This window comes from Henckelia pumila, chromosome 4, assembly GCF_033568475.1.
Source record: "Henckelia pumila isolate YLH828 chromosome 4, ASM3356847v2, whole genome shotgun sequence".
NCBI classification, from domain to species: Eukaryota; Viridiplantae; Streptophyta; class Magnoliopsida; order Lamiales; family Gesneriaceae; genus Henckelia; species Henckelia pumila.
The window spans coordinates 42,290,516-42,316,099 of NC_133123.1; the positions used below are offsets into that span (position 1 = coordinate 42,290,516).

The following is a 25,584-nucleotide window of genomic DNA, read 5'->3' on the forward strand; positions in this document are numbered from 1 at the left end:
GTGAAAATGGGTGGGATGAGCGAATTGTTTGGCGGGATGAATGAGCTAGTGCGACCCACTAATATCCGAACCATTTCGGCGGCTGAACGAGCTAGTGCGACATGTACATTTTTTGTTATAATTGATGGGCTAGTTGATGGGCTAGTCGGTGGGTTGGACAAGCTAGTGCGACCCTATAATAACCGGCTCATTGTGACATGATGAACAAGCTATTGTGACTTGCTAATATTTAGTTATTTTTGATGGGCTAATAGCCCGCTACAACTAACCATTTGATGCGACGGATATCAAAGTTTTTTTGACCAATCCGTTCATTTGGTAGAGTAGGAAAGGATGGATCAATTCCACGAGCCAAACCTAGTTTGAGACGTTTTTGTTAAATTGAAAATTGCCGAACACCTTTAGAAATACCTAGGATGAACACTCCCCTAGCAAACAAAACGAGCGTGAAAGATCCTATTCGGGAGAGTGAAAAAAGACCCTAGGGAATCAAAACAAAGTGGGAATCTAATTTTCAACCAAGAATTCCACTTCAAAATCAAAGAAATTAAATTATAATAGATGAAAGTTACATCAAAGACAAAATGTATTCCCAGATATTTCAGGAATTAAATTAGTTCTGAAAAAATAATGAAATGTTTAAACAGTGATAGTTATTGTATCAAAAGATACGAATACACCAATAATTCCAAAGACATGGTAGGGGAGCTTCGTGTTTGCAGAATTTGAAAATAATGGAGATTAGAAAAAAAAAAATTAACAGAATGTCACCAAGAAGTTTTGAAATGTAAATAACACTCCCTCGAGCGAAAACACTACCGTGAAGATCATCTTGGGAAAAGAAAAAGAGACCACGGGAGATCAAGAACAACTATAAAGAAATCTAAGAACAATTTTCAACCGAGAATCCATCAACTAACTTAAATCAGACCCACTGAAGTTTCCATCAAAGACAGCAAAGTCTCAGAATTTTCTTCAAGTGGAGAGAGAATATAATAGGCAGATGAAGGCAACCATATCCACAAATTAAATTTATAACCAATGAAATTAACAAATATTTCAATATTGGTATAACTGTAACTTAAGAATGGTTATAGAAAAAAAGGAGCATCAGAAAATGCTGAAGCTCCGAATAAAAGACACCATCTTTTCATAAAAAAATTGTTGAACTGCTTGTTTTTTTATAATTCTCTTCTCCAGTTAACCCTCCAATGAAGCGCATGAATTCCTACACCAATTAGCTCCAATTCCTAAACCTACACTCTAAATTGCACACTTTCTTGTAAAGTTCCCTGTGTATCACCGGCCATTTCTCATTCGAATCCATGGTGGCATTACCTTGGAATTATTCCACTTTTGCTGCCGGAAGTACTTCCTTCCCATGCTATAAGAATTCCCTCCTTGCATGAAATCAGGTCGCCCGTTTGCACAGGTAACATTCATTTCTGGTGAGTCCATGTCGGGTGTCTTTGAATGTTTTTTATCAGAATGATGAGAGACATAATTCAGGCTATCTTGTTCTGTTTTTTCCTCGGGTTCATTCAATGAGGCAGATACAGCAGTACATGATGGCGGGTGTAAATTGCTACGGGGGTATGGGGGTAATGGAGGAAACGGACGGAAAGGCACACCTGGAGCTATAGTCCAACCGTCTGAAGTTTCTGCATGAATCCCATATTGCTGCATGACAGAAGAGGGAATTCCATAGGAGGTCGACATGCATGCATTATATCTCTGCTGAGAATCACCTAACAATGTGCCATACGGTTGCTTTATGGTTGCTTCTCTTTCTTGGCCAATAATGGGAGTTGAAGAAGGATCAGAAGGAAACATAGGACCATTACAGGGTTGAGAAAATCCGGGTGGGATATCATCATCAGTATTAAGCTTTCCATCACATTCCAAGTTGGTCCTAAGACTTGGATTTGGTCGCTCATCTGCAGGGTTGTCCCATCGGCTCTTGCGCTTGCGTGTTTTCGTCCCATCAGTTACACTGCTAACTGAAGCAGATATGGGTTCTGGGCCGGAGAGATCAATTGTACAGGATGCAGCAACTGGCTGCTCAATACGACAATTTGTTGCTTCTGACAGTTTTCCGCCTTGATTGCTCCAAAGATCATGCGACATAGCAAGCCTATCGTGGCATGAAAGCTGAGGATATTCCATCCTTGCATCATCTCGTTCTGTGCAGCTATTTTTTCTGAAAGATCTGGGAATCCATTTGTCCCTGAAACTTCGTGCACTTTGATGGACCTGAGAGCAGTAAAGATCAAACTTCAGCCAAAAAACCAAAAAAAAAAAAAAGCGCTAGCTCAAGTGCAATTTCTAAATATCTATTATGGCATGATATTTAAACACCACCCATCCAAACATCCAGAGAATTAGAAGGGCGTCCACTTGCTTGATGGATGCTCGGTAGTTCCTCGATGCAGACAGATGCAGTGTAGCAACCACAAAAAATGACACTAACAATCGAGGCAACTAATATGCAAGTAAGAAAAAAGCTTAGCCTTTCTGATTTTTTTTTAAAAAAAGAAGCAATAGCTTAAAGTCTGCCGCCAATTCACTCGTGGTACCGTCATGAGCCAAGCATGGGCACAACAATATGGTCAAGAATTTTCAGAGTCAGAAGCTATCAAATCTAGATAACCATTAGAATTATCACAAAATCACTGGTGGAAAAAAAGGATTGAAACTAAACAACGAAATATTATCTGATGGTTTCCCTCCTATAAGTTGTCCTTGGGCCATCACAATGTTACCAACTTCCGCCAATTGTAGACAGCATAAATTTAAGTACCAGACTTGCGAAAAAGATGACATCAGGCACGAGCAACTAAAGTGACAACAGAATGTTAAAAAAATTCACTAATTACCTGTTTGTCAGCATGTTCTGTCAATGTTAATATTGAATCTTTAAAGCTGCAAATGCAGAACAAAGGGCATGTTAGAGAATTATAACACAAAACCACAAAAGGACGAATACACACCAATTATTTTAGTAAATCAACTTTTTTTGCTTCCCACCGCAGAGCAAAAAATTCTAAACTTGAGTTATTTTCCAAGATGAGACAAATAAATTCGCAAAACTGTGTTAGTTCTCACTAAAGGTTTAACCATCACGGACAGAAAACTATGTAATTTACCAACAGCGAACATTAAATAACCAATGTAGGTCTAATTTCCACAAGCATCCTGAGTTTAAACCCCACCAATATAGTCTAAAAACAATCAACAAAAACAATAAGATGTTCGGACCCAAATACAAAGGCCAAAACAAGCCCATCACCATGAGTCACAAGTTTTAGATCTAGAAAGAGGGGAGGACATGAAAATGTGAATGATGAGAGTAGATTAGGCATTCTGTAATTTTTTGCTTTCCAGTGTTGATAGTCTTGAGACTAGCTTTGGACAGGGAAGGGAGTGATGTAAACAGAATTACCTCAATGAACATTCTTTCCCTTATATACCATCATATTTTCAGCATATTTCCTTCTTTATTTTGTTGATTTGTTAAGCAATGATCTTTGTGGTTGTTACCATTGGGCCGACCTGCTGGATCAAGAGGTCAAGGAGTATCGATGGCAACTGCAAAGTTCGAAGATAGGGTGGAGGCACTAAAGGAAAAGGTATTAGCTTGACAGCAGATCGCGGCATAAGTCAGCAAAGATAGTAAGGTAACTGATCAAAGGAAAAATGGGGGGAGCAGAAGACTCGATTAGTAGCCGGAAATGACATGTAACTGGCGTCGAGGGAGTTGAGTCCTTGGATCTGACGATGAAGAGGGAAATGACGAACAAAGACTGAGCATTAATTTATACTATAAACATGGTCTCGTCTCGTTCTCAATTACATGAACTGCTCGTTATCATTATTATTTTTTAAAAATCATTTATACCCAAATAATACATCAAGATCTTACATATCAAAACCACAGTCTGCAAGAAAATTATAAAATTTTAGTACATCGGTAAAATACATCAAAAAATATGCTGACCTCTCCACTCCGGGACGAGGTGGGCCTCCAGTTATGTGCTCCAATTTAAGAATCTCCCTTGTTGCCATATACTCAAGTATCTATCCAAATAAAATGTTGCAATCAAAATAACGATTTGGTACATATTAGAGTTGTAAAGACTTTATCAGCATTTTCCACATAAGCCATAAAAAATTGGCAGAATAATTTATAAGCTATGGTTCTGGACCAGTTTTTCATATTTTCAGTCGCTTAAGTCTTTTTCAAAGCTTTTTATCAGGTACTTGAGAAAGAATGTGTCCAGTTCTGTCAAGCGTTTGGCATGAGTAGACATAGTTAGCTGGCATCAGTAAATATTCATTACTTCAATCACGCATTGGAATCCAAATAATCTTCAATCTGTAAATAATATCATCAACTTGAAAAGCCATTTTATCAAAACACTTGCTAATGATTCAATTTTCCAATCCCCATGAGTTTACTGAATCAAATGGGAAGATTATTTATATACATATGGGCATATGGAAATCCAAGTCAGATCCCCACCTACTCTTGATGTAGTCAACACAACCAACACCAACTTGTGTCCCTTCAACTCTACAATATAGAGGCGGACTTTAAAGCCTAAAGACAAGAGACCTATAAATATATATATTTGCGTGACATTTTTTCAACAATCACGCATACAAATCAATTGTTGGAAATTTCATTTTAAAGGTCATGAACTTGAGAAATTTGTCATTTCAGTATAAGTTCAAATGCCGACTGATCATGCGTATGTCCAAGTTTCATGCCTGATCTAACGTGTAGAATATTATCATATATGCTTTGTTCTCTTGCATATTCATGACTAAACAAGATCTGACCCAACATAATAGGTCAAAAGGAGCAAATTCTCTGGATAATCGTGATCACAATCAAATGATTAACTATTTGAATAAATTGATATTAAACTGGTTACTTTAGCTCGTTTTCAAAGTTAAGTCACGTGATTCATGAGGTGAAGAAAAAGTTTTATTCAGTTCCACCAAATTTTACCTTAAGAAGCTTGCGCAGAATTGGAGTTTTGATGAATTCCCTCCTACACTGTTTCAATATGTTGTGTAGCATCTGCAAACCTATACACAACAGTCATTGCTCTGAAAAAAATTCAACGTGCTAATGAAAAGCATCAAGATATATACTAGGAACAACAAACAGAACAACTACCATTCTTGTTAATCACATCAACCAGAACAGTTCGAGATTTTGTCTTCAGAAGTGCATCCAATATCATTGAAAGATCTCGATTGCTGCAAAAATTAAAATAAGGGAAAAAATGAACTCCAGGACAATAAGTTTTTACCAGGTGAGAAAGTAAACAGGATCGCGAAGTGATGACTTTAGCGGCGGTAAACTTCCAAAAATTACCTCTGTATAGCTTCGCCATGGCCATTATTCCCTGATGCAGCAGTAAGGAAAAGAAGCTTCAAATAGCCTCTTGATGCATCCTATCAAATTATAAAAGAAATTGACATGAAAGAACCATCTACAGGCACAAAATTAATTTCAATGGCACAATATCAATCTAATCTATCAATCTAAATAATATATAACCAAACACTAAATGCATATATAAAATCAGGAAGTACACAAAATTTCTACAAATATTGAAAATTGACTGAAATAAAAAAAAATTAAAAAAACTTGGAATTAGTTGAACACTTTTATTGATGAGAAAATAACACATCAAAATGCTCTTACCAAAATCAAGAGATTACAAAAGAAAAAAGAATTTATAGCACTGGATGAAGAACTTACTTTACGCTTGCTTACTCCTCCTTCAGGATCAAGCAATTCATTCAGTTTCTCCTCAACTGCAAGTGTTTTGGGGAGTTAATGCGACAAACACTAACCATGACTACAAAGTAAAGAAGCATGAAGCAAATGATTGCCTACCTGTTTCAAAATGACTATTCAGGAAAAGTTCTGGTAAATTATCAGATTTATGGGGTGCAACATTTGACTTATCCACATTTGGAGTTCCTTTGTCACCCGCAACAATAGATTTAACTTTCCATTTTTTAGTTGAGGTTGAGGAATGATGAGTTTTGGTGGGAGGATGTGCCTTTCCTTGTTCTTTTCTTCCTCCCACAGCAGCATACTTCAGCTTGCTCTTAGATTTTACCGCATCTTGCAGTGATTTCCTATGCAATGCAGAAGTTGCCATCTCTGGTCCATGAGCAGAAGATGATGAATTTTCCAATCTGTTTTGCGCTGAAGAAAGCTCATTCTGGCCTGAAGACTTCATACTGCCATCCGATTTCAAAGAAATATTCATGAACTCGACAGAATAAGGCTTCTGGGAAACAATGCCCTCAGAGTCAAGTTCAAAAGCAGCTGAAGAAGATCTGTTCGATGACTCTCTGGTTTCTTTGTCCATGTCCAATGGCCTGACAGCATCAGTTAAGCACCCTTGAGAAGAATCATAGATATCACCACCAACACTTTGAATAAAAGCTTTGGAAGAGAGTGCTTCTTCAGTGCTTTCCGTTAAATCAGCCTCATATTCCAACTTATTCATTCTATATAACTTTTCTCGGGATTCATTTGCAATTTCGTTGTCTCTCTCATTTAAGGAATTCGACATTATATCGTTCCAATCATCATTCAGCTCTTTATCTTCACAGATCATAAGAGGTTCTGAAAATTCATCATCAGAATCACCTTGAACAATTACTTCAGAATTTGATGGATCACCACCTATATAGCCCCGACAATTACGTGAACCACAAACGCATTTTTTTGCAGCAGCCCCAAATACACGTACATAGTTGTAGTCAAATGTGACCTCTTCACCCTGGATTGCAAAATTGCAAAAAACTCAGCATGTTCACTAGGATTAACTGGCATAAAAAAGTACTCCACCAAGGATGAAAACAAAAAAAAAAGAAATTAACTACCTTTATATCAGATTATCAGGCACTTCATATATTACTCAAAAACAACACGATGGTAAAGAAGTAAACAAATCTTTTTAGTCACCTCCCAAAAACCCATAAAAAACCCCAACGTACCATAATAAGTCGTGTCCAAACGAAAGGTGAATTTGAACAGACATAGCAAAAAAATCATTTTACCACAACAGATATTACCTTCTTTATATCCTTCACAGCAAAGAGTCCAACACAGACTTCTCCATTCACCATCCACTATCAAGAATGCCAAGAGTATGAGTTAATAATAAAATGGATAATTCCACAGAAAAGGCAGGAGAATAAATCAAGGACAATGAAGTTGGCCAAGACTTGTATTGAGACCTAATTTTTAAACACAAATAAACATGAGTAACAAAATATATCTGTGAAGAAAACAACCGAAAAGTGAATAAGTGAACAAAATATAATGATGGGCCAAAGAGAAGTGAACCCAGAAACATCTGAAATCAGTTCGTAAATCAGCATCATAAACTAGAAATGCATTGCTAAGAACATCACAGAAAGAAAATATTACAAGCACTCAGTGTACTGACTTGAAAACAAGACAGCTTGCTAAAGAAAATGCAAAAATACAGAGGAAAGAGATTGTGGAAGGCAAATGGCACATGCCCAAGAAGGTAGAACATTAAATTCTCCACAGGTTATATAAAAGGTCCTGCAAAAACCCCCATGTTTCATTCTATCCCTCACATTCTAAAAATTACAATTCAAAAAAGGTAGCTCCCACAAAGTACCTTCTCAGTACGGCAGTTAGGATCACAGCTGTGGTTTATGAACCGGCCCAAGTTCCCTTTCGCACAAGCATCAATCACCTGGTAAAGAGGCATACACAGACAATATTATAAGTATGCATAATACATAAACTAACAAAAAAGTAACAGCCATAAAAAACAAGGGAAAAAAAAAAAGAGAACCGTTAAAGACACCTTAAAAAGAGGATATGGGATTGCAATGGAAAATTTCCCATAGTAATTTCAAACACGAAGAGATTTCAACTAGAGTTTATTTTGTTGTTACATAATAAAGTTGGCCACACGCATCTACACCAACTCAATGGGAAAGGTCCTTTTTACTGCAAGACAACATATGTAAAACCTAAAACCAGTAACTGAAATTAAACAAAAGAATTCAGTCTGTCTTGACAATTTTCTCTCTCCAACCTAGATTAGTAAAAGAGGTGCGCTGGTTCCTTTTATACCATTCCAACCATGCTGAAGACCTTAACCCATTTGACCTGTATAATCTATCGTCCAGAGACAATCCAACCAATTTGTGAGCCACCTTACAGACTTTTTCGATCCAAAACCAAATTTACAGACAATTCAAGGTGGATGCATAATTTCCACCCATGCTTACAGCCTAGTCAAAGGTGGGAGCTAAAAAATAAAGTTCATGATTTCATTGATTGTGGTTTATTTGTAATTGAAAACAACTGAACAAACTTCACCAGAAAAATAAGCTGCAGCCAAATTACATTCAGCTCATTTACATTCGCATTCTCGCTAAAATGATTTGATCAAGCCATTAAACGGTTTCATACACTTTCCCTAGAAGATCTATAAAATCCAATGCACATAGAATCACCGAACTTTCTGTTACAAAGCTTAAAATGAGGCCCTCTCATCCATAAATGAAGGAAACACACGAGCAAAGTGTCACTCATCAAGCCAAGTCAAACGGTCTCATAAAGTGAGGAAAAAAATAACTTAACTTGCTTCTCAAATAGTTAAATATCCACCAAAAGTTTAATGATGAATTTTCTGAAGATCCTAAAGTGGGCAGAAACCAAAATTATGCACTATAGAATTCGAATAGGCGCAAGAATTTCAACTTCACACAGAAACAAATGATGATGGCAAACCTCGCTGCCATTCAAAGTCATGAAGTAAAAATGTTTGTGGCCCTTCAAAGCATAATCTCTTTGCCTTGCTTGATAAGCATGCACATCTAGTACCTGCAAATATTAAAAACTGATACATTAGAATCACAAACAATGAAACATCAGTTTGGAATCATCATTTCTTACCATACCATCTCTTGGTTGGGTACATCAATTGTGACAACTTGATCCTCACACACACACACACACACATGCACAAGTATGCATGTGTGTGCACACTATTGCACCCGTGCACGCGTTGTGTGCTTATTCAGTTTTTTTACAAGTAATTTGAGTTATGTTCAAATAGGATTAATATCATAATCATAACTGTAAAAATTAATGAAGGGTCATCGTGCAATATGAAATGATTATAATTAAATAGCGGTCATACCATAATTGAAAAATTAATGAGGGGTTAAACTGCAATTCAAAATTATTGTGAATGGAAAAAAAAAAAGAAAAAAAAAAGCCCAGACTAAATCACCATTTTCTGTCTCTATCATAGAAATTAATAATAAAAATAGATAATGAATAATAGATATGCGTGTGTGTGTGTGTGTGTATACCAACTTGGCTACTTGCTCACTCTAATGAAGTGTCAACTCAGACTGTCTCAGAGTAACATTAAATACTGCATAAATAACAAGTAAACAGAGGTTCTAGTCAGTAGTAACCTCTCCAACATATTCGATAAGGAACTGTCCTTCGGGAATGCCGTCAAGTGCCTGAAGGCCATACCCCTTCTTTCCACACCTGAACCACTTCAGTTTCGCATATTTGCGTCTCTGAAACTGCAAGCAATTGCACATGGAGAATTCACTTTATGAATAACAACAAAAAATCCACACATAGGTGGACAAGCTGAAGTTGAAATACCTGTTGATTGGAACAAAGTTCACCGCATGGACAAGTTCCTTTAACACACTCAATGTTAAGCATTCTGTTTAAACATTTAGATCCACAACCCATTCTCCCGTCTGAAGGTGGTTTGCAATGGCAAACCATTACCTGATACGCACAAGCAGAACAAGCAAGAAAAAAATATTTAAGTGGAGTTACATATGTGTATGAATTGAAATATATTGTCAACATCTGGAGCCCAAAAACTGATAAGAACAAAGAGATTCATAGAGTTGAGATGTGACCAACACATTCATAGAGACCTTGTCATTTTATATTATATTATAAAATGAAAAAGTGCAGTGAAAATTATCATCGCTGCAACTGGCTATAGACATAGTTATCAACATCAGAGGGTGTGGCCATCGAAAGGTTGAGGAAAAACCACAGAACGATCATTTCACATATTAAGTACCATTATCTCCAGTAAAGATGTCAAAATTTTCAAAGAAGCAAGAATAGAAATCATAGCATGTTACTTGGAGAAAAGACAATGACGATAAAAACCATGGGATCAGGGAACACTAATAAATCACGAAAACACCATGGAAGTTAAACTCAATTTTCTGGCAGTGAAGGATATCTTCGTGGTTTGTTATGTGGAAAGGATGTCAGATGAATGAGATGTTGTTGTTGGTAAAGAAGATTTTATTGATATTTCAGGCAAAAACATTACGAATTGGAAAGTTAGCAAATATGTTGAGAGTAAAAGTATTCATTAGGGGTGTACATTATAGGCCGCAGAACCAATCCGAAACCAAATTACAGAAACAAAAGAAAACGAAAACAGATGGTTTCTCAACATTGAGTTTTGGTTTAAAGAAACCGAAAAATGCAATGCGGTGAGATTTCTATGGTTTAAACCGAAACCGAAATATATCCATATAACATGAGTAAAAACGGATTAAATTTATGTCGTTGTTTCATCATACATGTCACGTGTGCGTGTGTGCGGTTACTCCAGAGATAAAACATTGGAAATTATGTGTTTGCGCGCGCTAATAAATGATTGGTTATTGGTAATATAATATTGACAAAATTAAATTAAAATACATAAAGATTTGATATCGGCAGACATTGAAGTGCCATATATGTATCATATCTCATTATATTTTCAATTACATGCATTGTCTAATATCTTTTATTTACAATGAATAACCGAAAACCGTGGGTTTCAGTTTGGTTTGGTTTGGTTCAGCGTACCTATATGCTCTCGCCTGATCTATATTTGCAGAAATTCCGAAACCGAAATTGATGTTTCATTTTTTTTCCATATCCAAAAATGCTCATATTAAACATGTCTACCCCTGGTGATCATAAGTGTAAATGGAGATATTTTCAATGCATAATAGCAATTAAAACAGGTTTTAACATTGTTACCAAATGCTTATATAAAACAGTGCTTACATGAGGGTCAATAATTCAACATAAATCCAGGCAATAAGAAATATAAACTTTCAATCTAATAAAGTTCAAAAACAACAGACCACAATACACAAACAAATATAAACGGTTCTCGGAAAAAGGGATCATAACTAAGTTGACATGCAGTCGAATGAGTGAAAAGTGTAGGCATTAAGCATTAACTCAAGTTTTAAGCATAATAGTGAAATTGAACTAAGCTAAGGATTCACCTCGTCGACGGTTTGAGTTTTGCGGCTTCGGTGTAGAAACAAGTTTGACTTAACAAGCGACCAAGATGACTGTTGAGAAACTGTAAAACATACCAAACAAAAGCAAGCAAAGCATATCAATCAAGAAATACTTATGAAATTCAAGCCAGAATATAAATGTTGCAATATCATCAGGTGAAAGTAAACCATTTGTTAGGTTTTGATTAGAGTTAAGGGAGGTATCACAGCCATCTTCCTCACAAGAAGCATCGGATATTTCCAGCTCAACATTGATTTCTGTGTTTGATTTCTCTTGAGGAATAGAGCAATCAGCAAAATCTTCATCTGTGTTGTCTTTACAGGTCCTTTAGCAGGAAAAAGAAAAGACAAAATCTATTAGTTACCACCAAATTCAAAGGAGTGAATCAACATCTAAAGTCGTATAGTAGTACAGCATAGCAGGTCCTGTTACCCGATGCTTTGTTTCGTGATGATTAATGCTCAAGCCTGGTGGTCCTCGATTTTTTAAACTAACTATATTTAGTACCTTGAGTTACTTCTAATTTCTAAGCATTTGAATTTATTTTTAGCTTCTGACGAGTTTTGCAGAAGACAAATGTAGTTAATCTTTCAGTGAGATCAAACTTCTAAAAACATCATTCAAGCATCTAGCATCGACCGAACTTTTGATCTCAATCCTACTCAACAATTGAAAAAAAAATTGAATTATACATCAAAATCTAATAAAATTTGAACTTTAGTATTTGAGCCAGTTCTGAAGGCAATTTGGTTGGTTTTCAACCACCTCCAGCTTATAGTTATTTATAAAATTGTTTTATTTGTGAGGTGATAATTTTTATATGATGTGAGAAAAATTAAGAAAATTATTAATATATATGAGTAGCAAGATATCTTTAATTTGGTCAACATAATAAAATTAAATTAAATGTCTCGGAAACTTTAAGAACATGCAGTTTAGCAAAACACTTTTCCAAAAAAAATTTGGTCAAAAACAACTCTCAGCGAGTTAGATTTGAATGTAGCAAAAAAGAACCAAACACCATTTGAATTGGTATCATCTTCAACAACTGGTGAGTTAAATAATACGTGGGGAAAAGAATCAAATTCAACCAATGCATTTATTGTTCCTGCATGTGAACGGACAACAGAAAAATAAATTCTTGATATCATTCTTTGAAACCAACAGTAGCATTTATTATACTTTACCATTTACAGTTACTTTCTTCAATTTGATCTGCAAGTGTAGCTGGAATTCGCCGCCACTTTTCGCAATCATCACAAAGCACCCAAGCATTCCTCATTGGAACATATTGTTCCTTTACCTCACCCACTGAAAAAGGCAAGCTGTCTATCGGTCCACACGAACCTTTGTCTGTGTATCCAGTTTCTCCAAAATGAACAGATACTGGATTTCCTACTAGTTAAAATTTGACAAGGATAGAAAATCCGTCAATTTGCAGGCTTCAGAGAGAGAGATTGCATCAAAAATAAATGAGAAGGGGGACTGAAGGCAAGGCTAAATGTCCTAATATGTTTTTTATACACATGCATAAAAACATAAAAGGGAATATTCTTTCTCAGGGAACAGAGAGAGGAGATATGTACACAAATATACATCAAACTATGCAAACTTAAACAATTGCATGCATCCAGATGACTTTCCACTAGTATAAGAATGCAGCTACCATCAATTTTCTCACCAGGTTTATGCTTCTGCCTTGTCTTGTTTTGAATTCCCTTTTTTTTCGAGACTTTATCCCTTTTGCCAGGTAAATCCAGGATTCTGAATGTGCTCTTGCTCCTTCCATTTGCACTGGACAACTTGGGCAAACTTTTCCCATCAGTAGAAGGAAGCAATGTGTCGCAGAACTGTAAATTAGATCGCTCAACAAGCCTAGATGAAGAATCCATTTCGGTCAAGTAAGATTTTGAAAGTGAAACAATGGAAGCCTCATTACAAGAAGCGACATAACCCATTTCCTGTCCTAGTCCGGGTGCTGCCGGAACGTCAGCATCTAATTTTCCACCCTGAAGGAGCTCATCGTTCTTTTTTCCTTTCTTACCTTTGTTCTGCCATACCTTTAAACGCGCAACGTGTTCAACAGAAACACAATCATTTGACACAACTGAACTACCTTCCATAGTTGACGTAATTTTTTGAGGGAGTGGACAATCAGGTTCCGAGTTTATAACTTCTGAATCAGGTGAGGTTCCAGGATCTGAACTCCTGTTATCAATAGAAGCTTCCAACTGATGAACCTCCAATTGGTTAACAATCAGTTGGTGATCCTTTGAAGTACCTGTGCATGACTTTTCAACGGTGTCCCTGACATCAAATTTTGTGCTCAAAACAGAACCATCTGATGGCATAACGTCCTCTAATATTCGTGATGATGATACCACATCTTGGGACACTTCTTCCTCCAACTTCATTTCCGGTACAATAAAGCTTTTAGTACCATTCACCGAGCTGCAGATTTGATTGCCAATTTTAATTTTCAGAGAGATAGGACCAGATGGAGCACCAGGTTTTCCAATTGATTTTTTATCTTTCTGATTGCTCGTAGTTTTCCTAATCCCTAGGCCACCTCTTACTCTTCTCAGTTTTCTTTCTTTACTAATATTCAGCTCAAGACCACTGTTTTCTTTAAAATCTGGTAAGATATTCCCCATTAATCCCCAAACTGAAGATCTAGATCGTGTGGCCAACAAACTTCTTCTTCTTCTTGAAATTTGCAACGAAGTAAAATTCAATACAGTCTTTTTGTCGGATTTCCTCTTGTAATTTCTAGGTGGTTTAAGAATGTCATTGTTCTTATCTGATTTAGCATTGCGTGCACTCCTCCGAGATGATGTGTATACAATTAGAGGATGGTTTGGCTTGCAGGTCTCGTCACTTTGGACAGGTTCACAATCCCTTTCTGTAGATGGTTCAACAACACCTGCAGAATCAGAAGGATATAAATAACTATCAGAATTGCCCTTGTCAGGTCTCTGCCCAAGCAGGTCAGCTTTTCCAAGGGAATCAAAAGCATAGGTTTCAATGGTATCTCTTGCTGCATCAGCACTTTGCTCGGGACTCTCACAAAATCTGATGGCATCGAAAGCTGGGAGAAGAAGATCAGCACCTGAAGCATCTGGTGTAATCATGCTCACGGATGAATCATCAGTTCTCACATAGGAGGATTCATTATGTATCGGAGAAACAGATAATTCTGAAACAACAATATCAAGTTCGATCACAGATGATTTCTCCTTGATGCCACCAATACTTTTACCAGACAATGTCTCGGTAAACATATTACCCTGTATAACAATATTAATTAGATATGACATTATGACAGGAAACCTAGATGTGCATCCCAGTACAAAATCTTTACCAAAGATTGACAGCATAAATACTTTTAATCAATTATATTATATGAACAAATGATAGCTGAAAAAAAATGTTGGCATATTAGCCAAATGATTTCATGCGAACCGATTCAGAAATTTTAAGAGGGGGTTAATTACAGAAAATGGACAACTGGTCCGCAACCTAACTCGAGATCTGAACACATTAATAGCATATTAAACTCCAGTTCCTACATAAATCTGAAACCGAAAATAACATGGAGTCCATATGCTTTCCGATCCAACTAGGGGCCCAAAATTTTATCTTATAACAGCGCTCTTCCCGCGTGTCTTCTAAATTGTCAAAAATCCACTTACCACTTTCCAGGCACAATAACGAAGAAATACAATGAACAACGACTGTTCAAAAAATTCTATCCCTCCTACCCATGTCGCGAACAATATCTGCCTCAAATAAATCCTTCGTCGAGCTCGGATTCGCCCAAGCCAAACTCAATTCCTTCAAAGCTTTGAACCATAGATAGCTCATAAAAGGACAATGAATAAAAATGTGATCATGAGTCTCCACCTCTTGCCAACATAACATGCACCAGTTCGGAGATAAAGAACATGTGGGCCACTTTTTTTGCAAGGTCTCACAAGTTGGTAACTTCCCCCCTATAATTATCCCAGCTATAACTATCCAAGAACATTTGGACTTTGGATGGGATCAGCAATTACCAGATAACGTGATAAAAGAGGAAAGTGGGAAGACCCACTAACCGGGAAGAAAGACTCGTAGAAGAATTTAACATGTGTTGCACGTGAAACACGTTTCAAAATTTTCAAATGTTTGGTTTCATTATGAATTTTTAACAAAATTATTTAGAAAAATTCATTTTAACAAATGATATAGATGATTTAATAGTATAATGTTTTATAAATACAATAGCTATTAGAATATTAATTATTGGAAAGAAGAAACGAAACTATATGCACATATCTTATAAAATGAGTATTTTGTAGCTATTAGAATATTTGCTAAGGCTGGAAACAACGAAAACCAACATGCATAATCTTACAGAATGAATCTTTTGTGGCTACTAGAGTATTTATTATTGGTAGGGAGAAACAAACCAATATGCATAAACCTTATGGAATGCGTATTTTGTATCATTGGCACAATATTATTGAAATATAAACCAAATATATTTAACTACAGAAATTAAAATACGGGGAGACAAAGTTTTGAATAAATATTAAGATAGTGTTCGCTACCTAATTTAATTAATCTGCATAAACATTAAAATGAATACGATTGAAGTTAAAAAACTTTCTATAAGTATAAATGATACAAATAAAAATGGTAAGTACCCCCTAGAAATACAAAATAAATCTAAAACAAAGAAAATATATGCCAGTAGTGAAGAGGGACACAAATTAAGAAAGTAAAAAAATTAACCAAAGGGTAACGGAAGAATGTAACGTAAATCACAATCTTTTGGTATTACCTTAAAATTTATCAGAGTTCTTGTATGCATCAAACCACATCAGCATATTGATTAATTTATATAATAGAAGCTTATGTTCAAGCTATTACAGTTTTGTGTCTAATTAATAGGATGGCGTAAACTATTTTTAATAAAATAAAACTCAACAATGAAGGAAGAAAATACAAATTTGGAAGGTGAATGAAATTTTATTTAGTTTTAGGACAAATATTCATGATAGAAGGATAATGATATATCAAGAAGATCAATGGAAATAGTTAAGATGCGTTAAAACCTTTCACCAGTTGGTTCATTGTATTACTTGGTCGGTGTGGTTGGAGAGAAATGAAAGAATCTTCGAGGATAAAGAACAAACGGTGGAAGAGTGTTGGGAAAAGATTAAATTACGGATAGCTACGTGGAGCAGAGCGTTTAAAGATTTTCAGAACCTAGCAATTTCGGATTTATTAAGGGATTGGTCGTTTATTTTCTGTTGATGTTATAAGTTTTGTTAGGCTCTTTCACTATTCGCGGATGTCTTGTCCGCACTTTTCTTGTAACTTATTACATTATGATATATTATATTATATAAAGTTTCTTATCAAAAAAAAAACCTTTCACCAGTGAACACCCAGAAAAGATCAAGAATGGACATGCTCCCTCTACGGCAATACAAAGAAGCTTACCAACATAAAGGAATGAATTTCAAATAATTAGGATTGAACATAGAAACATAGCAGAATTACCATTAAAGAGACTGGACCGGATCAAGGCATGAATATAGTAGTAAGATCGACAAAAATAGATGGTGAATGAATTCAGAATACTAAAAAGTAACCACAAGCCAGAGACGCTAGACCAATTAGTGACAGTAAGGAAAACAAATCACATCAGAGGACAAAAATTGAAATAAAAGTACATCAATTCCACCAAATTATGCCTTAGCAACCTCAATGAATAAATTATTTTCCACCGTGTGGTTAGCAGATAAGTCAACGAAGCATTGAATACAGCAATTAAATTATAAGAGCTACAACAGAAAGAAAATAAGTTAAACCACCAAAATTACATAGAAGACTTCCTGAACCCTAAAAAAAGAAAGTGAAACAGCTTGAAATCACAGAAGACTGGTGGTTCTAACCTTTGAGTTTTCTCCTCTTCACTATCATAAAGGCCAAAATCTCAAAATAATTCAAGAAAAAAGCTAATTCTCGAAAAATTGCAGAAGAATTTACTTTAAAAAAAAATATGCCATAAAAAAAAGTCAAGATGTCACCCCACAACTTTCTCACAATCTCCATTGCTCTTTCTAATTTTTTACATGCTGTAACGATAATCTAATGCAGACTGAAATTAAAAAAAAAATCCTGGTAAGATAAATATGACAAATTAATCACTTGTTTAACTTGTTTTAGAGCAATTTAGAGGTAGAAAATTTGTTGATTTGCTTAACTATGGAATAAAAATCTATGAATAGATGGGTATGCAACAGCACTGCAAACGCTTTATTAATGCGATTGTCAAACAACTTCAACAGTCATCCCTTCTACTTTTCCATCTCCTGCATCCCAAAATAAACTAAAAATCAATGGAAAAAGAGCACAAACAGGGCCAGAGGCATGTTCCGAAGACGGAGAAAACACAAAATTTATCATTGACGAAGCAAATTAATCATCCGCTGCAAAACCCAGAAACTAAATTAACCACGGCCGAATCCAAATAATTCACCCCACCAAACCAAACACTCGGCCGCTAGTAAAAGTAAAAAAAATAAAACCCCAATGTTCGTTGAAATCAATACTCAAGGAGAAACAAATAAAAAATCGAAAAAATAACCTTTACGCTTCCATGGCCATTGTGTACGAAATCTCTGCTAACGATTTCTCCTTCAAATTTGTCAGTTTTCTCCTTCAAGACTGATTTGTACGCCAAAATTATCTCGACTGAAGCAAAATTGAAGCGGGATAAGGGGCAACGAAAGCAATGGGGATGAAGATTTCGAGGGAAAACGGGAGCGTGGCGAGAGGAGCCAAACTGCAAGTGCAACCCACGAAGAAGAAAGGGAGAAAGGGAAACTTATTTTACCCACGCTAAGATCCAGTCAAATAAGAAGTAGGGTTAATTTGCAATTTCAGCCTTGTCCAGGGTTATGATTGTAATTAAATCGGAATTATAAAAAAAATTTAGTAAGAAGCTTGAAAAAAATTATGAAAAAATATATTTAATCGAAGTTTTTTTCCCAATAATTACCATCGAGATAATTACATTTATATTCCTTCTTATTACGGTTTTGTCTTATATGTGATCAATTTTCGAGGTGACGTTGATGTGACTTCTATGCGAATGAGTGTTGACGTGATGCTAATATGTTCGTGTTTACTTGTTATGACAAGTACTATCAATCTCATGTTACTTTTTTTTTTTTTTTTTTTTGTAATTTGCAGTCACTCTCCCTATACTTTTTTTTTTTTGTCATTTACCTCAATTACATATGCTATCAGACGAGTCAATTCACGGCGGGGCGGGCCGACCTATCAAAAACTCATCGTTTGACGGGTCGATGGCGGATTGACCAGCCATCTCGGCGGGCTGAAATCCTCAACCCAACCCAACTCAACCCAAGGTGGATTGCGGTTAGGCGGACTGACACACGGATTGGCATACACAAATAAAAATAAATAAAAATCATTATAATTAATTATAAATTTCATTTCATTTCATAAATATTATAAAAACATATTAATAAAATTTTTAATTATTGATTTCATACGTGTAAATCTTATATTATGTAATTAATACAAAAAAATTCACAATTTCATTAAAAAATACATATATCACAATAAAAGTAAAAAAAATAATTATCCAAGCCTGCAGGTCAACTCAGGCCCACAGCGGGCTTACCCGCCTAGGCCCGCGACCTGCGCGGGTTGGCCCACCTTTAGTTGGGTTAAAAAAAATTCAACTCAACTCACTTAAATTGTGTGACGGGACGGGCCAACCTGGCAGGTCTAACCCAAATTGATGGCTCTATTTATATGTTATAATATAATTTTACACTTGATAAGGGAGGTAGATGTCAAATACATAAAGGTTGCGTTTACTTTATGAGATGTGATTACATGTGGATAAATCATACTAGGACTATTAAAATAATTTTGAATAATGATGGATACACAATAACGTGTTTACTTTGAGTTATTAATTTTGGGATTGAAATAATGATTGATGGACGAATTACAGTTTTACCCTCCACCTATGATAAATAATATTATGTTTTATTTTGTATTCATATAATTTGGATTGAATTATTGTTTAATATTTTAAATTATTAATGATTCAAATGTGAGTCATTTTCACTTATCGAAATTATTGGGTATAAAATTATGTATTTTTTAAAAATAGATAAAATTGATAAAATGGGTCATAAAAAATATGAGAAATTGGGAGGAAAACAAAAGAATTAAAGAAGGGTATATTAGAATTTCTATAGAATTTTTTCCATAAATATTATGAAGGATATGTTATACCTCATGTAATTAAGGACGAAAAATCTTATGAAATCAATGTATAATTACGAGCCTTGAGATTTGAAGAAAAATGATTTTTTGTAAATAAACAATAGATTAGATTGGATTAATAAACTTATCTTATGGTTATCAAGTCATGTAAACGCACCCAAAATGTAGGAAAAGTGAATGCAAATAACTCTTGTTTTTTTATGCTCATACTATAAGTCAATCCATACTTACCTAATTCACACTTCAAGACAAAACTTGATGATTTACAATAAATAAAAAATATGACAATTAATCATTTTTCAGCTAATACGCTTTCCAATCGAGAAAATTATATAAATATACTTTACTTCCAAAAAATATGAAAAGCTTATTTTTAAAAAATTATAAAACATTAATAAAAAAATCAAATAAGTAAAAATATTATTTAATATATATTTTCATTTTATCTTTATTCGTGGGAAAAAAATGTACACAGTTTTATGAATTTTAGTTATAACAAAATAAATAACATTTATACCCAACAATTTTAGTGAATTAAAATAACTTACATTTGGACTGATAATAATTTATTCTCAATAAAAATTATAATCTCAATTTTACAAATGTAAACTAAAAAAAATATGATATATCATAATCAGAGAAAAAAAATTTATCTATTCACTTAATCATGATTTCGATCACACATTTATCAATCAAAATAAGTATGTTATTGCTTATCCATATTTAATTCACATCCTATAATTTAGTTTAATAATCTCAATATAATTTATCTACATAAAATCACATCTCACTAAGTAAACATATAAATAATGTATTATCGTGTCTACACTCCAATAGAAAAATAATCATAATTATCAAAATCAAAATTCCAAAAAATATGAGACTGAAATTTGACAACACATGTGAAAGGATTGGATCCCCTACTGTGGCTTAGCCATAAGCCACAGTAGGGGATGCACCTCTCACATCCAAATTTCTTTTTTTTAGTTTTTTTTTAAAAAATTAATTATTTATTTTTATTTATATTTTTGGGTTTTTTTTGTTAAAATTTTTGGGTTTTTCTCTCTTTCTTTTTTTTTCTTTTGTTTAATTTTTAGGCCTTTTTTATTATACATTTTAATTTTTTTAAAAAAATATCTAATTTTTTATCTTATTATTTTATTGTATCATTTTTTTTTATAATGTATATTTCAATACTATATAATAATGCACCAAATAATTAATGTTAATATGGAAACACACATAAATAATTCAAATGTTTTGTTGTTTCATTTCAACTAACATCTTATACTTTCAAAAAGAAATACAGTTGATTAAGAATGTTTAATAGATATTGAAACATCTAATACTAATAAATGCGAAATTTTTTTTTTATTTAAAATACTAATTAAAATAGATGTACATACATGCCCATACATATATGAACAAAAATAAACAGATTTAAAAATAGCTCAAATAAAATGCAACATTTAATAAATTAAATGTCTGAGTCATGCATTAAATAAAAATGTTGTTCTAAAAAATTAAATAAAAGTTTGTATGCACTGAAAATATTTCAATAAAAATATGTACTAGTACCAACCACTGAAAACGATAATAAAAAAAAACAACATGTTTAATATTTCATAAAAACATAATCATAAAAACTCAGACGACGGCCGCGAGAGATCACTGCATGTCCGCTCATAGGTCCTCGCCTCCGGTGGGTACTACGTCCTCAACGTACTCACCTGCACCATACCAGTGTAGTGAGCCTAGAGGCCCAACATGCTAACATAACAAGGATTTAAAATAATTTAAATCACTTTAATACTAATACATAACATATACATGAATGAGCATGCTTAAAATAATATCATGACATAACATAACTTAAATTAACTTAAATATCATAATCATACATAATACATAAACATTATTGAGCAAAGTATTTTCTAACATCGCATGGTTGTATCCATAGTGTAACCTTAAATCATACATCAAATACTGATCAGCGTGGAAATCAACGTACGTGGCAGTGACGAATCACCTCTTAAATTGGCAGTAAACTGCCCTTCAATAGTTCACATATGGGGACGAATCCCCCTTAAATTGTCACACTACTTCAACTTCCAACATAAAATATTTTCTTTTGCTCAACCTTAAACATTAAATCATGCATAAAAATTATTTCATGAATGCATGCACTTAAATAAAATGTGTGTCCTTCATATATATTTAATTTAATTTCATACTAACATATAAATATAAAATTAACTTTCATGCATAAAAATAATTAAATATATATTCAGGACACATGCAATTTCTCATGGGTTGTACTGAACTGCTGGCCCTAAACTCTCAAGCCCATTACTTAAATCTGGCCCAATAACACTGAGACTGGCCCATTAACACTGAGACTGGCCCATTAACATACTTAAGCCCAATAACTTAAACTTTTAGCCCAAGTAATTATATGTAAGCCCAATTAATTAATTAAAACCCATTAAAACATTCTTGGCCCAATAACAACTTAATCTGGCCCAATGGGCCCAAAAGCCCAAAAACTGCCCAATAACTTCCATGGGCCCCCAAGGCCCATAAAAATTAGTGGACCCACTTAATTAATTTAATTAAGTCCAAAAATAATTAAATTTAACCCAAAATAATTAAATGGAACCCAAATAAATTTTGAGATTTAATTAGGCCCATTAAACACTTAATTAAACTTAAAACTTAAAAATAAAAATACCCGAGCCCGACTAACTTGACCCGGACCCGGACCCAACTAACATAACCCCGGACCCACTGACTTGACCCGGACCACCAACCCGACCCGGACCCACCTATAAACCCTAGACCCGACGCCCCCTCCCTTGCTTCCTCTCGGCCGCGAGCAGCAGCCCTTCTAGGGCTGCCGCCGCCCTGCTCCGGCCGTCCCAGGCCGGAGCCCCGCCGCCCAAATGTAGCCCACGTCTGAACGGTCCAAACCAGCCCATGGCCCCAGCCCCATGCAGCCTAGACCACCATCACCGAGCCCCCCTTCTCAGAACCCTAATCTGTGCAACCATCAAGACCCGAACTCCCTTAGCTTGTTTCTAGACTCGTTTGGCTCGAACTCGAGCCATTCGAGTCTAGACCATCTTAGCACACCCTACAGAACCTGACCAGCAGCTAGTCGCCCAAAGGAAATGAAGAAAACGTGAGTGATGATAAATCAAGAACATGAACGAGACACAAGCACAAAAACGATCCATTTTCTGAAATTCTTTGAAGAAATCGATGTATACACATACAGAAACAATTAATACTGATTTGATGCATAAAAAGAGAAGAAGAATCATGCCTTGCACCGAAGTTTGATCGAAAATATGATGCGTGATGCGTATACGATGTCCGGGACGAACAAATCTTTAAACCAAGCCAAAAACTTCAAGGTTTCGGGTATGGAGGCTGCTATAATCTGTTGGAACGTGAAGATGGTGATGGAGAAAGGTTGGAGGCGGCTAAGGGAGAAGGAGACGTGAGTTTAGGGTAGATAGGATAGATTTTTGGTTAATTAGAATTTAATTAGGATAATAACTTATTTAGGAAGATAATATACCATAAAACAAATATTTAAAAACCCCTAATAATAATAATAATCTGATGGGAAAAGCTAAATCCCGAAATATTAAAATAGGGAATTTTTAAAATTTAATAAAAGTCATTATGAAACGACCCTAACTCTATAATTAATAAATAAATATGCGGAATTTTTTTTTTTTTTTTATACTTACTAAATAAAATATGTACATATATGCCCATACATATATGCACAGAATAAAAAGATTTAAAAATAAATAAATAAATAAATACCTAAATAAAAATGCATTCTTTAAAAAAAAATAATACATATCCGAGTATACATTTAATTTAAAATACTGTCATGAGGAAATAATTAAAAACTGCATGCACTAAAAATATTTAAATAAAATATTTCAAACCCAACCACTGAAAAATACTTAAAAATGTAACATACTAAAAATATTCAACAATGCATAACGACTCAGACGTCTAACACGGTCACGGGGTCACTGCATGTCCGCTCATATGTCCTCGCCGCCGGTAGGAGCTACATCCTCCTCTACGTACTCACCTGCACCATACCAATGTAGTGAGCCTAGAGGCCCAACATGCTAACATAACAAGGGTTTAAAATAATTTAAATCAATTTAATACTAATACATAACATATACATGAAGGTGCATGCTTAAAAACATCATAACATATCATAACTTAAATTATCTTAAATAACATAACACATAAATATTGTTGAGCAAATTATTTTCTAACATCGCATGGTTGTATCCGTAGTGTAACCTTAAATCATACATTAAATACTGATCAGCGTGGAAACCAACGTACGTGGCGGTGACGAATCACCTCTTAAATTGGCAGTAAACTGCCCTGCAATAGTTCACATATGGGGACAAATCCCCCTCAAATCTTAAATTGTCACACTACTTCAATTTCCAACATAAAATATTTTCTTATTGCTCAACCTTAAACATTTAATCGTACATAAAATTAATTTCATGAATGCATGTACTTAATTAAAATGTGTGTCCTTCATATATATTTAATTTAATTTCATACTAACATATAAATATTAAAATAACTCCCATGCATAAAATAATTAAATATATATTCAGGACACATGCAAATTTCTCATGGATTGTACTGGACTGCTGGCCCTAAACTCTCAAGCCCATTTACTTAAATATGGCCCATTAACACTGAGACTGACCCAATAACATACCTAAGCCCAATAAAATTATTCTAAGCCCAATTAAATAATTCAAGCCCATTAACAACCCATTCTGGCCCAATGGGCCCAAAAACCCAAAGACTGACCCAATAACTTTCATGGGCCCCCAAGCCCATAAAAATTATTGGACTAACTTAAATTAATTTAATTAAGCCCAAAAATAATTAAATTTATCCCAAATAATTAAATGGAACCCAAAACATTTTATTTCTAATTAATTGGGCCAAAAACCCATTAAATCATAAAATACTTTAAAATTAAAAAGACTCAAGCCCGGCCCACCAACACGGACCCGGACCAAACTTAACCCGACCCACTACCCTACTGACCCGACCCGGACCACAGACCCGACCCGGACCCAACTGAAAACCCTAGGACCCGTCGCCCTATCCCCTTCTCGGCTGCGGCCGTGAGCAGCAGCCACGGCCTGCTCCGGCCGCCCCTGGTCAGAGCGCCGCCGCCCAGACGTAGCCCACGTCTGGGCGGACCTAACCTGCTCCAGCCCCCAGCCCCATGCAGCCTGGACCTCCTCACCGAGCCCCCCCTTCTCAAAACCCTAATCTGCGCACCAAGGGAGCCCGATCGAACCAGCTCCAATTCTTGGCACTTTTGGCTTGAACCAACCGAGCCAATTGAGCCTAGACTCACCTTATACCTCCTAGGGACCTTGACCAGCAGCCTAGACACAACCATGGCTAAGAAACATGAGCATGACAATCAAACTCACACTACAAGCCACAAATTTCATGAAAGCCGAAACTTTTCTGAAAATTCTTGAAAGTTTTTGATGCATACACAATACACACACTAAAATATCTGATAGACACAAAAAATAGGGAAAGAATCATGCCTTTCACCGAAATTGAAGAGAAAAACGTGCGTGAGATGATTCCGGGACGACGGGACGACCAACTTGAAGCTTGAACAACCGAGGCTATGGGGTTTTTCTGTGGGAAGCCGATGAAGATGATGAATGCAGGGGAGGGAGGCGGCTGAATGTGTGAGTGATCGGGTGGGTTTGGGTAGATTAGGTTTTGGGTTTTTAATTTAATTAAAATAGGTTTTAGGATAATTAAAAGTTTTA

At 35.2% G+C, this 25,584-nt stretch overlaps 1 protein-coding gene across 2 annotated transcripts; it reads right to left on the bottom strand.

The window, feature by feature from the left end:
- Nucleotides 1–1,016: 1,016 nt before the first annotated feature.
- LOC140860293 (histone-lysine N-methyltransferase ASHH2) lies at nucleotides 1,017–18,249 on the bottom strand. 2 transcript variants are annotated; one of them, XM_073263236.1, is made up of 18 exons: nucleotides 18,030–18,249; nucleotides 13,071–14,676; nucleotides 12,577–12,784; nucleotides 11,557–11,714; nucleotides 11,371–11,450; nucleotides 9,713–9,844; nucleotides 9,511–9,627; nucleotides 8,816–8,908; nucleotides 7,689–7,766; nucleotides 7,111–7,167; nucleotides 5,915–6,815; nucleotides 5,777–5,832; nucleotides 5,387–5,466; nucleotides 5,186–5,268; nucleotides 5,015–5,094; nucleotides 3,998–4,077; nucleotides 2,877–2,922; nucleotides 1,017–2,253 (listed from the first exon to the last, which is right to left on the bottom strand). In XM_073263236.1, exons 2-18 carry the CDS (start codon nucleotides 14,668–14,670, stop codon nucleotides 1,300–1,302), a joined length of 4,803 nt encoding a protein of 1,600 aa, XP_073119337.1. In that variant the 5' UTR covers nucleotides 14,671–14,676; nucleotides 18,030–18,249; the 3' UTR covers nucleotides 1,017–1,299. The 2 variants fall into 2 exon arrangements, with proteins under 2 accessions (XP_073119337.1, XP_073119336.1); XM_073263235.1 differs by having other exon boundaries at nucleotides 12,577–12,787.
- Nucleotides 18,250–25,584: the final 7,335 nt, after the last annotated feature.

Excerpts from the sequence above, each read along its gene's own strand:
- LOC140860293 (XM_073263235.1), bottom strand. The coding sequence starts at position 14,670 with ATGTTTACCGAGACATTGTCTGGTAAAAGTATTGGTGGCATCAAGGAG. Across the intron at positions 4,078-5,014 it reads TTCTGCGCAAGCTTCTTAAG|ATACTTGAGTATATGGCAAC; the intron begins GTAAAATTTGGT and ends TTATTTGGATAG. Across the intron at positions 2,923-3,997 it reads CCTCGTCCCGGAGTGGAGAG|CTTTAAAGATTCAATATTAA; the intron begins GTCAGCATATTT and ends CTGCATTTGCAG.